This window comes from Phacochoerus africanus, chromosome 2 (genome assembly GCF_016906955.1).
Source record: "Phacochoerus africanus isolate WHEZ1 chromosome 2, ROS_Pafr_v1, whole genome shotgun sequence".
Lineage (NCBI taxonomy): Eukaryota > Metazoa > Chordata > Mammalia > Artiodactyla > Suidae > Phacochoerus > Phacochoerus africanus.
This window is the reverse complement of record NC_062545.1, coordinates 122,822,965-122,840,375: the sequence shown is the minus strand read 5'-3', so window position 1 is coordinate 122,840,375 and position 17,411 is coordinate 122,822,965. Positions and strand designations below refer to the sequence as shown.

At 37.7% G+C, this 17,411-nt stretch overlaps 1 protein-coding gene across 4 annotated transcripts in view; it reads left to right on the top strand.

Annotated features, from left to right (window-relative positions):
• Positions 1-5,414, top strand: part of AP4E1 (adaptor related protein complex 4 subunit epsilon 1) — a 64,727-nt gene extending 59,313 nt beyond the window's left edge. For all 4 annotated transcript variants that reach the window (XM_047766354.1, XM_047766355.1, XM_047766357.1 and 1 more), the window contains 2 exons: positions 1,083-1,240; positions 2,298-5,414. In XM_047766354.1, the coding sequence (XP_047622310.1) occupies positions 1,083-1,240; positions 2,298-2,458 (319 nt within the window). In that variant the 3' untranslated portion in view covers positions 2,459-5,414. The remainder of the gene's footprint in view (positions 1-1,082; positions 1,241-2,297) is intronic.
• Positions 5,415-17,411: the final 11,997 nt, after the last annotated feature.

Sequence of the window (17,411 nt, the reverse complement as noted above, 5' to 3'; positions counted from 1 at the left end):
TGTGACTGTAACGGTATATCCCATGATGCGTGTTAGTAACCTGAAGAAGCACAATGTATATGACATAAACAGTTCTCTTTTGCTTATTAATAAAAATATTTGTATGTTAAAATATTTTTTCTTAATTATAAAATCAGCACATACTTATTATAAAAAATGTTATATAAAAATATAATTAGAATATGAAAATTTCCTATAACTCCTTTCAGTTTACGCAAATAGCGTAAACTGTTTGATCTTCAATTGCCTGAACCATTTTATTTTATTTTTTTTGCAGCTGCACCTGCAGCATGTGGAAGTTCCAGGGCTAGGGGTCGAATTCGAGCCACATCTGTGACCTGTGCCACAGCTTGCGGCAACACCAGATCCTTAACCCGCTGAGAGAGACCAGGGATCAATCCTGCATCCTCACAGAGACAATGTCAGGTGCTTAACCTGCTGAGCCACAGTAGGAACTCCACCTGAACCACTTTCAGTGTATCTTTTTTTTTTTCCTCTTTTTGCTGCACCTGTGGCATACGGAAGTTCTCAGATCAGGGATCAAATCTGAGCCTGAGCTGTGACCTTCGCCACAGCTGCAGCAGTGCTGGATCCTTCACCCACTATGCTGGGTCAGGGCTTGCCTCCACTAAGACACAAGCTGGCCCACTGCACCACAGTATATTTATTAATATCCTTTCTCTTGGTCCAGTTTGCGGAAGGTGCTGGTTTCTATTCATACTCTTGTATGTGACTTTGATAGACTGTCTCGTCTGCAAATCTAAAGTATACATGAAAGAAAAGTTTTATATTTGAATGATTCATGGACTTACTTGGTGAAATTTTACTGAAATGACTAATAACGTAGAAAAAGAGAGAACTGGGTGATTTATTGAAAAAGACATTTGTTCTTTAATAACATCTGCTTTCAGCATTTTCTTCAGGTTGGAGGATGATGGTAAGTATTGATCCTGTATAAATTTTGTGGAATCTAGATTTACAGTGATTTTTTCCTTTAAATTTCCATTAGTCATTTGAAATGTATTTGTTTGGAATAATTTCATTCTTATGGACATAAATCTAATTTTAAAACTTATTTGCAGACCATTAAAAATTTCTACTGAAGACTTTGGTAAACTTTGGTTATCCTTCGCAAATGATGTGAAACAAAATGTAAAGATGTCAGAATCTCAAGCTGCTCTGCCTTCTACTCTGAAGACCCTGCAGCAGGAACTAAGACTTCATGTTGTTGACATTATAGGTTTGTAGAGTTCTGAAAAGGCAGTCTTATGTTTATAGGGGCTTTCTTACAATCAGAAAACAAATGAACTCTTAGTAAGTGTCAAGATTTAGAACTACATTTCCTGTTAGGAATATTTTTCAGATACTCAGTATCTTTCACATATCTTTCAGATGAGTGTGTTGTTCAGACTTTATTAAATAATTTTTTGTGTGGTATAATATATATAACAGTTTACCATTTTAACCATGTTTAAGTGTACAAGTTAGTGGCATTAAATGCATTCATGTTGTTGTGTAGCCATTGCTACTATCATCTCCAAAACTTGCTCCTCTTTCTTCACTAAAACTCTGTACCCATTGAACACCCACTGTCCCTCCCTCTCCAGCCCCTGGCAGTCACCATTCTCTTTTCTGTCTGTGTAAATTTGACTACTCTAGTTACCTCATCAAATTGGAATCATGCAATATTTGTTCTTTTGTGACTGATTTCACTTATCATAGTATCTTCAAGATTCGTCCATGTTATAGCATGTATCAAAGTTTCCTTCGTTTTTAAGCCTGAATACTGTTTCTTTATACGACTATATCACAGTTTGTTTATCCATTAATCCTTTGATGTACACTTAGGTTGCTTCCACCTTTTGGTTTTTATGAATAATGCTGCTTTGAACACAGGTAAATAGATATCTGTGTTTAAGTCCCTGCTTTCAATTCTTTTGGTTATATACCCAAGAGTAGAATTGCTAGGTCATACGGTAATTCTATATATAATTTTTGGAAAAACTGTCACATTGTTTTCCAAAGCAACTGTGCTATTTACATTCTCACCAAGAATGCTCTAGTGTTTCCATTTCTTCACATCCTCACCAATACTTATTTATTTATCTTGATAGTTGCCATCCTAATGGGTGTGGGTGTCAAGTAGTAATGTATTATGGTTTTGATTTGCATTTCCTAATGATCAGTGATGTTGAATATCTTTTCATATGCTTATTGACCATTTGTATATCTTCTTTGGAAAAATGTCTATTGAAGTCTTTTTTATTAAAAGAGTTTCTAATTTTGTTTTGTTGTAGGCAGTGAAGGGCTTTTGGCCTGTCAGCTGCTCCCATCCAGCCCCTGCTTGCTGCATTTCCGAGTTCATGGTGACATATTAGCCCTGTGGTTCAGATCCTCCTGCTCTACTCTTCCTGACTATTTACTCTATCAGTGTCAAAAGGTGATGGAGGGATCCTAGCAGAAGTTCTGCTTATATTTTACCCCATCAAAATAAATGGTTTACATAGATAAACGTATTTACCAAAGTAAAAAGGACTCATGGTACTTCTAATGAAAATGGGGATTATTCATGTTGTGGTTTTATGTTTTCTTTATGAATTCCTGATCAAGAAAGATCCCCAAGAAACTGTACCCCAACCTTTTACTCAGGATTGTACAGTATGTTTAGGTTCCAAAAAAGTGACCTAAGCTAATGTTATAAACTGCTAATGATTTATATATCACTTAGGGTAGAAGGACTGAAAATATTTATTTTGTTATAAATAATTTTATAGCAAATTTACTCCAGTGCTAGCTGATTTGTGGTAAAGCCAAGTCTCCGTTCTCTGCATTAATGGAGAGGAGGCATGAACTTGATAATCCCAAACCTAATTCATATTTGGCTTTGGAGTGCAGTGTATGCTTTTTGGTAGGCAAGTCATTGCTTTCAATTATGTTTTGCTTAGATCAGTATTGAACTAAATTGGCACAGCACACACTAGTAATTGAGGGAGATCCATGAGCATGTTGGATATTGAAGGGGGATCCAGCCTGTGATACAGTTTTTATTATAGATAACTAGTTATACGTAATTGCATACAGTTTGACTACAAAATTTGTTTTCAACTTGCATTTATTTTTAAAATTCAAAGTGAATCACTGTATTCTAGTTTTAAAAATTCAGAGCCATTTATAAAATATCAGAAAAAACCTGTAAGAGCACACAGTACTAAAGTAAACAGGTTATAAAAGGACTTTATAGTTATGGCAAATATCTTAGTTACCACTTGGGTTTTTTTGGCAAATTAAAATTTGTGATTAGAGTGTAAACAGCAAAACACCTTTCCTGGGCTTTGAATCTACTAGTACTCAGTGATACAACCGGAAGAGTGACTAAGTATATCATACAGGTTCTTCAGTAAAATATATCATTTTCAGGTTATAGTTGTGCCTATATGGCCTCTGGCAGAACTATTATCAGTTGAAGAGGTTAAGCGTGATATGAATGATAGACCAGAACTTTGAGATTGTACATTAATGTTAAAAGCTGAAATAATATTTTATAAAACCTTATGGTGCTACAGAAAATATTTATTATTTCACTTTTTCTGATACTTCACCATGGAAACTATTCAGGTAATGTAGTTTTAAGTCGTTGCAGTTAATATCTGGTTAATTGGTATTGTTTATCACCCAGGTGTGGAATTATGGTTTTAGGTTTTCTCATTAATCATAGCTATAAAGATGCTAAGGGAATTCCCCAAAGCTGAGAGATTTCATTAGTCATTTGTGCTTAGCATGTATCTCCCTAAAAGTGAAAGCAACAGTTTAAAAAATTAATTTTCAACTTATTAAAAAAACACTTTTTAATTTCATGCTTTTAAAAAATGTAACAGTAAAACCTTCCTGTAAGAGCAGTGAAAAGTGGCTAGAATTTCCTCCATAGGTTTCTCCCATTGAGTAGAATACTTCAGATTCATCTTCAAGCTCCCAGACTGTCATGAAGGGAATGTGAATGTTGGGGTTTGGTGTACTCTGGTGGCTAGACTCATCAGCTTTTTCTTTATTTCTACCTCTGTCAGCAGCAACCACCCTACCCACCAGGTTCTGCTGTTACTCTAAGAGATAGGAAGTGTCCTGTCACTTTGCAGAGGAATGTAGAGTGTGGCAAAAGAGGTGCTTCAATTTTTTGTGTCTCTCCTTCCATGTGATTTCATGATCACCAAGGCTGGGTTGAGTGTAGAGCAGTGGATATAAGGAGCCCAGAAAGCAGATGAACAAGTAGCTGGGAGAGATTACATTGAGCTGCTGGGCTGCTTTGTTACAAGGGTGTTCATTGGTGGCAACAGCAGTTTTCATCAGAGCCATGCTTGGTCTGAAACGCTGTCTCACCATGGGAAATGTGTAATGGTAGGTTAGGGCTGGGAGCATGATTTTGGGTGTGCTGGGAACATGGTATCACTTTTGTTCTTTCTGAGCTGACTACATAAAAAAATGGGATAACAGGGTTTCTACTGAAATTTTTAGTGAAATGTTTACATTTTATATTTTGTGGTTTTAAAAACAGTTATAGGAAGGAGTAAATTTTAAAGAATTTCAGAGCAGAGTATATTCTGCCTAAACTAATTCAATATTTTAAGTTCTAGATCACGCATCACCAATCTTTTTGGCATTGTAGGAGATGTACCTGAAGTAGGAAGAACAATTTTTCTTGATAAATCGTCTCTTTACCTTATAGTCATAATTTAATCAAATAAAGGGGCAGCATCTGGGATAACAGCTGTTGGGGAGAGGGGTGGAGGAGAGAAAGACCCAGTTGTGTGAGTTAAGTGCCAGACATCTTTGCTGGGAATCCAGGTGACAGGAAGTGTGAATCTGAGGAGAATGAAGGGAAGACAGGAGAGCCTTAAGAGCAGGTGGAGGAAGAAGGATCAAGCTCCCACCAGAATAATCCCTGTGGAGTCAAGGCAGATTAGTCTCAGGGGAATGTGGGCTCTGAGTAAGTGTCCTCCTGAAAAAACTGCAGATAGAAGTTGAGATACAAAGTGCTGATGTGCCAAGCATGCCAAGCACAGCATATGCTCTGCAAAGTAGGATTGTTTAAAAAAAATATTCTATCATTTACTGAAACAATTGTGAAAATGCAGTATTTTTTTCCTTTATTATAGTTTGTATCACTAATATTTTAAAATATTGAGCTTTTTTCCCCCTGTGGGTAAATGTGGTCTTTGTCTCATGATCGTGGTCTTTGTCTCATGATTTTGAGCGACCAGAAGTGCACTGAACCTATTCATGTGTCTTTTAAGGTGTTTTTCTGTGTTAAAATTTTAGGAGCGAAAAATGCAAGTGAATAACAATTTACCAAGCATTAATTACCTTATTCTGTAATTTGAAAAAATTCAGTTAAACATGTAATAAATGCAAAGTGATCTATATTGTTCTTTGGTCTGTATATTCCTTATTATATAAATAGCTGAATAATAAGTAAAACTACTCAGTAATTTGATAGGCATTAGCTAAAAAGAGCAGAAACAATTGGAATGGAATGAAAAGAGTAATTTACTTATTATAGCTCCAAAGAATCTCATTGAATTGGTTAAAAGTAAAGATACTACTGTTTCTCTACAATGTTGAGAAAAAACTTTATGGGCTTCCAGCAGGTTGGAGCATGGATCAATACTCAGGTGCCTGTTCATGTTCCATGCTTTCATCCTAGGCTGACCAGAACATTCAGAGCAGAGTGTTTTGTTTCTATATTGCCTCTCCTCAAGATGCAAGAAACATGGTAAGTCAGGTGGTGACTTAGTGTCCAAAGACTCTGAATCTCCTGACTGTCTCTGATTATGTATCCTAAAACACAAAGCTAAATCAGAAATGGTGTTTAAATCTCACTGATCTGCCTCTTGTTTTCTATAATGTGTAATAGGAAAATGTTCTGAGACTTAAAACCCCATCTTTGGGGCACCAAAGGAGGTTTAAATGTCTCACAGCCACTTCAGGAATTAAAAAGAAAGGGGCTCTGAAGAGAAGGGTGGCCTGTAGCCAAATGGATGGGCCAGGACTAATGATTACATGAAAGTTACTTGTTTACGTGTATGTGTAATGAGAGACTACAAGAAACCAGGTAGTTAGAGCCCAGGTGTATATTTTTATGTCCCTTTTGCCTGGTACATAACTGTCACTCATTTTATTGAATGAATGACTAAAGCGACCTGCTCCTTCAAAATAAGTAATCTGAAACCAGTAATATCCAGGGATTTATTTTAGTAATCCTATGATTCGCCCAGAAATAAAAGTGATCTGATCTGGTTTATAGATATAAGTCAGCAGAAAAGGGTTCTGGTGAAAATAGCTTGTGCCAATTTGTTTGAGATGGTAGAGTAGAAATAATAGTGCCTTGATGAGACCCTTAACCAGCCTACGACTAAGTCCCATGAGAACTTGCTATGCTGTTTAAGAGATCACTGTGAAAATGCAGTGTGATTACAGAGAGAAATTATAACTTGTCAAAGGGGAAATTCACTGTAATATATCAGATATCCATGAATTCTTACTGGTCTAGAAGAATTTGTTCTAAGACAGAAAGCACTAGACATTAGGTTAGTGAAGTTAAAGCTAGGGAGCTAATGAATATAGGCAGATTTACCGGCTAAATTAGTATCACCTATTTCTTTAGAAAAGTGAGAACTTTGATAATGGGAGAGACAACTATGTTGATATTAATTAGGTCAGTAGTGTCAGGAAAGTTGGGTTAGAACAATCCAAACGCTGTAGGGTAAAGCACAGCAAAAGAAGTTACTTAAAAGGAAATGTTTAATTTGCATTACATGGGAAATTTTATGGTAGGTGTATGGATGAAAGACAGGAGGATACCTCCAAAAATGAATCCCTGAGAACCATGAGAACTTGAAGATTATGGCCTAGATACAGAGGAAATGGGCTAGGGGTGGGGAAAGTCAAACAAGTTTATTGGAACACCTGTCATGCTAAAAACATAGTGAGTCCTTGGAAGTGGTTATAGCTAGATTGTGGGGTTTTTTTGTTTGTTTGTTTCTTTGTTTTTTGTTTTTTTTACAAGAGAAGGAATCAATTTCCTTTAGTTATTTTAATTTTGTTTTGTTTTGTTTTGTTTTTTAGGGCTGCACCTGCAGCATATGGAGGTTCTCAGGCTAGGGTTCTAATCAGAGCTACACTTGCTGGCCTACACCACAGACACAGCAATGCAGGATTGAGCCACATCTGCAACCTATACCGTAGCTCACGGCAACGCCAGATCCTTAACCCACTAAGCAAGGACAGGGATTGAACCCACAACCTCATGGTTCCTAGTCGGATTCGTTTCTGCTGCGCCACGACAGGGACTCCTCCTTTAGTTATTTTGAACTTTTTCTGAGTGGATGAGTGTTTTTTCCTTCCTTAAAGCAATAAATTGCCAATGTAACTAAATGGCTAGCCTGATGGTATCTGGCAGAAGTTATGCCAAATGGATATTTGTGTTTCAGTTAGCGAAAAGTAATTAGAAATATATTTAATTGCATATCTTCTCTACACCTTATGTTATGTAACAAGTAGGACCAAATATCTTGGAGATATTTGGTCTTATTTGCTACCACATAATTTAATGAAGATAAGGGCAAAATCAGTGACCAGAATGAGCTGGTCCTCATGATGATACTAAGATAAAAGAATTTAGTTTTTTCATCTTTATTGACTAATATGGTTGATGGGTTTAAATAGAATAGTTTTTGTGAGATATGGGAGAGATGAAATCATTGAACCCAAATACTGGACCAGTCTTCATCTGCAAAAGTGATGGGACTATCTTTTGTTACTCATAGGGAGCCTTTTTTGAGCACACCTGAGTTAATGCTGATATGATGACTTTGGGATGGGGCCCCCATGTAGCCTCAAAAAGGGGCTGGTCACCAGAGACACCAAGTCATTCGATTTAGAACTTTCAGCTCTACCCACTGACTTCAAGCAAGGGGAAGGTTTGGGGTTTGGAGATTAAATTCTGTAAACATTTGAACAAAGGGATTTGATCAGCTTCAGTGTTGATGAATGCGTCCACATCCTGGGGAGTGGTTTGACACATGCCAGTTCCATTAGGAAAGAAGTTCCTGTGCTTGGGACCCTTCTGTTTCTCAGCCTTTGTACCTCTTCATCTGGCTGTTCATCCATACCATTTATAATTTCCTTGTAATAAAGTGGTAAACATAATTAAATGTTTTTCAGATTTCTTTGAGCCACTTTAGCAAGTTAAGTGAAACTGAGAAGTGAATTGTGGGAACTTCCAGTTTATAGTCAGTGTGTCAGCAGCACAAGTGACAACCTAGACTTGTGATTGGTGTCTGAGGTGGGGCACTTTTGTGGGACTGAGCCTTTGACTTGTAAGATCTAATGCTGTCTCCAGGTAGACAGTGTCAGAATTGAGTTAATTTGTAGGATAGCCAGTGTGTGTCCACCCAGAATTGGAATTGCTTCATGGTGTGGGAAAAATCCACATCAATTGACAAATAAAAATTCTACATATTTAGGTTGTACAGTGTGATTTTTTTCAAGTTGTCCAACATGATGATGTAATATATCTTGTGAAATGATTACCACTATCAAGTTAATTAACACACCCATCACTTCACATAGTTACTTTTGTGTGTGTGTGGTGAGAACATTTAAGTAGTATCATATTGTACACTATCAAATGTACAGTGTGAAATTACTATTTATAATCACTATGCTGTCCATTAGACAGGGGGCCTTTTTAAAATCCAGTACTCTAGGCCATAGTCAGATAATCTGAGAAGTCTGATCTATGCTTCAGTAATTTTTAAACTCCGCAGGTAATTGTAATGTTCAGCCAAGTTTGAGAACCACTGTTTCAGATGTTTTCTCACCCCACTCTTCCTCAAGGGGATTGCTTTTGGTTGTGTTTTCCCCAGACTCCTTCCTGTAATGGAGTTTGATTAGAAGTAATTAACTATTGAGTAGGAGGTAAGTAATGGCATTATTTGGAAAGATTAGGTAGGTACGAGAGAAGACTCTTGTATGAGTATATAAGAATTGTAGGTCCTATGGCAGAGGCAGCTTAGTGTTTGAATTTCCCTGAATCTCCACATAAAAATGAGCAAAGCGGAGTTCCCATCGTGGCGCAGTGGTTAACGAATCTGACTAGGAACCATGAGGTTGCGGGTTCGATCCCTGGCCTTGCTCAGTGGGTTAAGGATCTGGCGTTGCCGTGATCTGTGGTGTAGGTTGCAGACGTGGCTCAGATCCTGGGTTGCTGTGGCTCTGGTGTAGGCCGGTGGCTACAGCTCCGATTCAACCCCTAGCCTGGGAACCTCCATATGCCGCGGGAGCGGCCCAAGAAATAGCAAAAAGACAAAAAAAAAAAAAAATGAGCAAAGCACCTAGATAGCGTAACAAAAATCCACATTCAATAATTCAATTTTTACAGCAAAACTAAGCAACAGTGTACTCATGAGCCCCAGAATACAAGCAGGTAGGGACAAGTCACTGTAGCCAAAGTATGTATGTATCATTTGTCTGTAGGCGGAAGCAAATCATATAATAGACTTGAGAACAGGACAACTCCAAAATAATGAACAGTATCTGGAAAGGACAATGGGTCAATTCGAAATTAGCATCTGAAACTGGATGTTTTTTACAGTTTACAGGGAGTGAGCGAAAGGCATAGTAAGATCTGGAGCAGTCTGACCCCTATGAATTCTTGAAATCCAACTGGTCATGGCTCCCTTTCAGACTAGGGGAACATACCAAAGAGAAACTGCTTGGTGAGGTATCAAAATGGAGCAGGATACATAAGCTCTGATGTCAGGTTGTTAAATTTTATTTTCTCCTTTTTAAAATTGTAGGACAATAGACTTAATATAAACCTTACCATCTTAACCATTTTGAAGTGTACAGATCAGTTGTTTTAAGTGTGTTTACATCCTTGTACAATAGATCTCCAGAACTCTTCATCCTAAAAAACTGCAGCTCTCTACCCATTACACACTGACTCCCCATCCCTTTTCTCTCCAGGCCCTGGCAACCCCCTTTCTACCTTCTGTTTCTACGAATCTTACTACTCTAGGGATCTTATAGAAGTGCTAACTTCAAAACAAGAAAAACACTGAGAGTCAGGACCGTTTGGGATCTGGTTGCTTTCCTGTAGTCACCAGTTTTTCTCTGGAATCCTTCCATGGTGCCAATGAGAGACACTAGCTGGTCATTCTTGAAAAGCTTTGTTTTCTTAAGTTGCTAGTAAAGTTGAGCAATGATTGAATCTGAGCCTCTCTGTCTTTTTCAACTTCCCCTTTTTCGTTAATTGCCAGGACTAGTTGTTTTGCATATAATTTCATAACCTGACTTCAAAGAAATACACAGTCCTGCTCTTAAGACAATAGTGTGGTAGGATCTGATAGATGAAGATCCATCAAGTCCGAGTGGGAAGTACTGTAAAAATAATTAGGGGTAACTTTCAGATTGATGTCAGATTGTCAAGTTTTAATTCTGGCTCCAAATTACTAATTTGTGCCTTTGGGAAAATTATTTAAACACTCTGTGTTTCTCATCTGCATAATAGGGATGATAACAATATCTACTCTGTAGGACTACTGTGAAATGAGGTATTGTGCATAGTGGTTCATGTGATCATGATCTATCATTTTATTACCATCATTATGGAAAAAAAGAGGGGAGCAGTAAAGATGAAAGAAAGAGGGGGTCCAGATGAAAGGAAATTTAGTACAGTCAGAAGACATCAGAAAGCAGAGTTCCCATTGTGGCTCAGCAGTAATGAACCTGACTAGTATGCATGAGGATGCAGGTTCAATCCCTGGCCTCGCTCAGTGGTTTAACGATCTGGCCTGCTGTGAGCTGTGGTGTAGGTTGCAGACTCGGCTTGGATCCCATGATGCTGTGGCTGTGGTGTAGGCCAGCAGCTGTGGCTCCAATTTGACCCCTAGCCTGGGAACCTCAATATGCCACATGTGTGGCCCTAAACAGAAAAAAAATCGGAAAGCAGGTTGACGTATTTTTTAACATTATAGGAAAAAACTGATAAAAGCTTAGTGAAGTTAGAAAAGCATTCTCAACCATCTCTCCCAAATATGTAGGAAAATAGTTTTATAAAAATGTAAGCAACAGGAAAATTCCTATGGTCAAATTCCAAATAAACATGAGAGAGAGAGAGGGAGAGATTAAGAAGAGTATTAATATTACTACAGGGAAAAAAAGCACGCTAGTATAACATGCTCACAGAGTTGATCAAAACTGTTGACCTACTGCTTCAAAACAAGCTAAATGAAATTTAAAAAATTGTTTAAGATGTGAAAGAACAGCATAAATTAGTGTGATATAAACTCAGAAATTAAGTAATGGAAATTTAAAAAAATTTCAGAACTGAAAACTAAACTAGAAAACACAAATGTGAATAAACAGGAGTTCCTGTGGTGGCTCAGTGGTTAACGAACCCAGCTAGTATCCATGAGGATGCAGCTTCCATCCCTGGCCTTGCTCAGTGGGTTAAGGATCTGGCATTGCCGTGGGCTGTGGTGTAGGTCACAGATGTGGCTCAGATCCCATATTGCTGTGGCTGTGGTATAGACTAGCAGCTTTAGCTCCGATTTGAACCCTAGCCTGGGAACCTCCATATGCTGTGGGCGTGGCCCTATAAAGACAAAAAAAAAAGTGTGAATAAATAAAAAATAATGACCTACGGGAAATAGAGAATGAATGTGAGGATAATATTCAAGAGAAAGTTCCAAATACTGAAGATAGGCAAAGAAGGTCCAACATACGCATTATAGGAGCTCTGAAGAAAAAAATCAAAAGCATAGAAAAAATCAAAACAAATACTAAATGTGATAATTTGAGGGGACATTCCCGAAAGTACAATTTAAAAAAAAATTACTTGAGACTACCAACTGATAAATACCAAGACAAGACGTTATAGTAAGGTCACTAAAGTTTTAAAAATAGAAAAAAAATTCCTTGCCCATGTAAGAAAAAATAATGACTTCTAAGGAAAAGAAGTTAGATTATTATCAGACTTTTGTACACATGCTTTATGCCAGACAAAAATAGGATAATTTATTTTAGATAACTCAAAGGAAGATGTTAACCAAGGATTTTATGCTTAGTAAAACTGATCTTCAAGTATGAAGAGCATAAACTGTCAATATGTACATAGTCAAGGAATATTGTTCCTATGAACTCTTCCTGAGGACGTTACTAGAAAGATTCATAAAGACTGGTTGTAAGCATTAAATATATGATTGTTCCTAGACCTAGGGATAAATGAGAATTAAAAGGGAGAAGGTATAGTATGTAATGGCTATCTACACTGATAATGCAGATACAGTACAACCGAAAGAGGGGGAATAGGAAAAGCACTTGCAAAATTAAAAATATTGTTTGTAATTATATCAGTAGTGGTAGTATTATCTGAGACTATGTGTAATACAGGATAAAACAAATGGCTAATTTTGGGATATTTCTATTTTATCATAGTCTCTATCCTTGAGACTTGAATTCTTGGAATGGAGGAAAGTAAATAGAGATATGATTAGAAGAGGGTGAGTAAATTTTGTAGTTACTGTTTTGTGTTGAGGATACACACACACACATACACTCCTACTGCCCAGATTTTGGTCCTGAAATATTATAACAGTATTGCTCACTAAAAGAAACCAAGGCTTCTTGAAGAACTGATTGATGATTCCATGTCAGGGGTAGAAATTACATAAGATGAACCCGAAATAATCTTTTATGTGAGGGAACAAAGAATCTATCAAAGACCACTAAAGTACTAAACAAAAAGTATAGCAGCTAACTCAAGAGGCTCCCACTAGCCAAAAATGAGATAATTTAAGCTTTAGTGTAGGTAGGCATTAAAATCTAAATATGCTTAAATCCTTGAGTTCATAATGGAGAACTGTAGGAAATAAATTGTCTTTTGAAAACTAACAAATAAAGAGATTAAACCATTGGATAACTGAACAGGTAAAGACAAGCATCTCTTAATAAACTATTCCTGCTGATAAATGAAAAACAAATGATAGAATTTCTACACTTTGCAATCTTCAGTGAGTTAGTGGATTTAGGTATTCAACACCAAAGACTGCTAATACCACAAAGAAAGGCAACTAGATATTTTGTGCCTTCCAGTGAAAGAATACAAATTACCTACGATCTTTACCAAAGTGATTCTAATCTGAGTTTGTTCGAGTCTCTGGATCAAGTTGTCAGCTTGTAACTCAAAATACAGAGGAGAGAGGAATAAGTCACAAGTTTGCAGTCAGCAAAATCCAAACTGGAAAACCCTAGAGGCCTTCAACAGATAAGGAAAAGAAAGGGATGGAACGGAATCTTAAGATTAAAAGAGACACATGAAGTTTCTTAAAAACGGGCAAGACTAAATTATAGTGTCTAGGGATGCACAGTTGGGTATTAAAACTAAAAGAAATGCAAAGAAGTGATTGTAATAAATATAGAGTAGTGTTACTTTGGGTCAAAGAGGAGATTGTAATTGGAATTGGGCTCACTGAGGGGCTTTTGGGGTGGTTCGTATAGCATTATTTCTTGATCTGGCTAGTATTTCAGTGGTTTTCCACTTACTAATAACTTATGAAGATATCCATTTGTGTATTACAGCTTTCTGTATCTGTGCTTTATTTTACAAGTTGTTTGTTTATTTGTTTGTTTTTGTCTTTTTGCCTTTTCTAGGGCTGCTCCCTCGGCATATGGAGGTTCCCAGGCTAGGGGTTGAATGGGAGCTGTAGCTGCCGGTCTGTGCCAGAGCCACAGCAATGTTGGATCTGAGCTGCATCTGCAGCCCACACCACAGCTCATGGATGCCGGATCCTTAACCCACCGAGCAAGGCCAGGGACCCGAACCCGCAACATCATGGTTCCTAGTCGGATTCGTTAACCACTGCGCCACGATGGGAACTCCATTTTTATTTTTTATTATTTTTTTTTAAGTTTTTTTTTTTAAGTTTTCTAAAAAAGGAAAAAAAAGTTCTAGGTCTTTAAAAGCCCCTAGTGATGAAGTTTGAGCCATAGTCTATAATTATCAGTGTTTTCATACCTTGTTTTTGCTTACTAATCTATGCTGTATCTTCCTTGGAGACTATGGGAGTAACAAAGCTACTGCCACTGATTGTGGAGAGGGAAACACACCAGTTGCTAAACTTTAGTTTCTCCTTTTCCAAAGACATGATGAGATGTGATGGTTCTTTGTTCAGCACATTTCATTCCCCATCTCTTTCTCCTACCATTTTGTTGGCACAGCCAATGGAATGTTAGCCAGTTTAATACAAGCAGAGTTATTAAGTGTATGTGGTTTTACTGGCCTCTTGTATGATGATGACTTGCCACGAGGAGAGTATGCAGTAGTAGCTGCTGCTCAATCAGTGGCACACTCTTACTTTTTGCTATTAGGTGGCTGGATAAAGAGAATCCACTGAAAGTCTCCAAAAGGAGACAGTGGAGCCACTGGTTAAAAGCAGCTTGAGTGAGGCAGTTTTTTTTCCCCATCAACCTTCGTGGGCTGTAACCCGAATTGGAAATAAGTCTTGGGCTGTGTTAAGCCACTGAGATTTTGGGGTTTGTTACAACACCTAGCATTACCCTGACTGATGCAACCACTTAGACTTATACTGCCCATTATGTTAACCACTAGCCACATGTGGTAACTGAGCCCTTGAAAAGTGACTAGTCAGAACTGAACTGTGTTTTAAGCACAAAATAAACATTGGATTTTAAAGATTTAGTACAAAAATGTAAAATATTAAAATTTTATATTAACATTATTGAAAGTATAATATTTTGAACATGCTGAAATATATTAATCAAATTAAAATTTCACCTGTTTCTTTTTAATGTAGCTACAAGGAAAGTTTAAATTCATATATGTGACTGCATTATAGTTCTTTTGGATAGTGGTGTCTTGGAACTAACATTCAACCAAGACCTCAATTGATCTGCAAAGATCAAGTCTAGAAAAAATCATCAGTGATTATTATATTCCTTCCTTCCTGCTAATCCTGACATTAAATCCATTGTCCTTAAACATTAATGGCAATTTTAAGAGAATTATGTCTTCTTAAAAGGAAGAAATAAAAAAAAAAGTTCCCTCAACTTCTGGAAGAATGTGATATCTTTTGTCTTCTGATATTTTTTCTTGTCTTTGTCTCCATCCTATATCTAACTTATTTTTGTCTAAACTGCTATTAAAGTGTTTTTCAATTCAGACATAGTGTTTTTCATCTCTTTAGAGGTTCCATTCAGGTTTTTTAAATATCTTCATATTTTGTCTTCATCATGTTCATGTTTTATTTTCTTAAACACATGGTGTGTGTTTTTAATAGCTGTTATAATGTCTTTGTTGGATAATTCTGGTATCTTGTCATTTTTGTATCTGTTTCAGAGTCCAGAGTGCTAACTAACCATTACACATGGGACCTGTGACTGTTTCTGTTGATTGTATTTTCTCCTTTTATTGGTCATAGTTTTTTGCCTTTTTGCATGGCTGGTAATTTTTTACTAGATGCCAGACATTGTGAATTTTAGCTTATTGGGTGCTGCATTTTAGTGTATTCTTCTACATAATGTTGGAGTTTGTTCTGGTACTTGGTTAGGTTGCTTGGATCAGATTGATCATTTTAAGACCTGCCTTTAAGCTGTATTAGGCTTGGTCCAGAGCAGTCTTTAGTCTAGGGTTAATTTATCCCCCATAAGACAACACCTTTCTAACTCTATATCATGAGGGTACTTTGGCTGGTGGAAACATAAACCATTTGCATCCCCAATTTTGGCCATCCTGGCCTCCTGGAACTCTTAGAATTTTTCCTTCTTGTCCTGTGCCCTGTAAGCTGCTTCCAGGCAGTCAGGTACAAGAATCAGAAGGCTTGCCTTGATTTTGTTTCCCTTCTCTCAGGAGGATTAGAGTCTTGTGCTGGTTGTTTTTCAGTGTTTTTTGTTTTTAATCATAATTTCATATATCTCCAGTTTTCTAGTTGTTTAAGGCAGGAGGGTAAATCTGGTCCTTGTTACTCTTGGCCAGAAGAGGTAGTGCCCTAACCAGTTTTTAATTTCATGAAGTCTACAGTCCGACCCTATTCTAGGAATTTCTGAGGCACTTGATCACATTAAGTGTAGAATTTGGAAGGAAGAGGCATGTGTCACTCTGTGTAGACAGAGAAACCTGTATGTGTTTTAGGTCTTGCTAGGTAATGAACCCATAATTAGAGAGTGCAATTAGCATCCTTAGACACTTCCAGACAGGCCAGGAGGCACAAGCAGAGGCCTTTGCTAGAGCAGCTCCAGGCTAAAAACTCCTTGGCAGGCCAGTCTGAGCCGAACTTTTTTTAGTATTGACACTGGTATTTGGGAATGTTTTTGGTGGGAGACCACTGTGGACTGAACTAGTGATTTGTTAGTGCGTAATAGATTTTGTGGGGAGTGAGGGAGCAGGGGAGAGGGTTATTGTTTCTTAAAGTTTCCCTCCAAGGCTATGAAGCTTATACATGTTGAAAGTGTTATCAGTACCTGGGGTGTCCCATAGAATATCCCTTCTTAACCTCTTCCTCCAGTTTCAAGGGCAGAAGTCAATAAAGTAGGATATCCCTGAAGGGTTGGCACTGTAATGCCATAGATCTTATCAGTGTTGGCATTTTTGTTTGTTTTTTAATAAAGTGAATCTCTCTTGGTTTAAGAATTACTATTACGGAGTTCCCATCGTGGCACAGTGGTTAACGAATCCAACTGGGAACCAGGAGGTTGTGGGTTCGGTCCCTGGCCTTGCTCAGTGGGTTAAGGATCTGGTGTTGCCGTGAGCTGTGGTGTAAGTTGCAGACGTGGCTTGGATCCCACCTTGCTGTGGCTCTGGTGTAGGCCAGTGGCTATGGCTCCCATTCAACCCCTAGCCTGGGAACCTCCATATGCCACGGGAGCGGTCCTAGAAAAGGCAAAAAGACCAAAAAAAAAAAGAAGAAGAAGAAGAAGTACTATTACTTGTCTGAATTTCTCTTGTGAAGTTGGCCAAAAGTTATTGCAGTTTTGTCTCTTGTGCCTAGAGGATCAGGAATGGCACGTGCCATCACTTCCTCTCCTGATAGCAGGCAGACATTGAAATTTGTCATATCCCTCCTGCCCTGGAGTCCACACCCAACTTCAGAATCCTTTCTACCATAGCACTTCAGGCATCCACTGCTAGTTAGTCTTGAGTCGCCGCTAAAAATGAAAGTTATTTGTCCTCTCTGTCTTAAGAGTATAAAGTTGGTTTAAAATACCCTCACGTTAGGTGGTTTCCAACTCATACTCTGCAAGCACCTCTCAGCCTTACCTCTCGCTATAATTTATCTGCTCTCTCAGATGACTGTCTACCCCTAATTATATCCAAAAGGCCTCCAAGAAAAAATTAATTT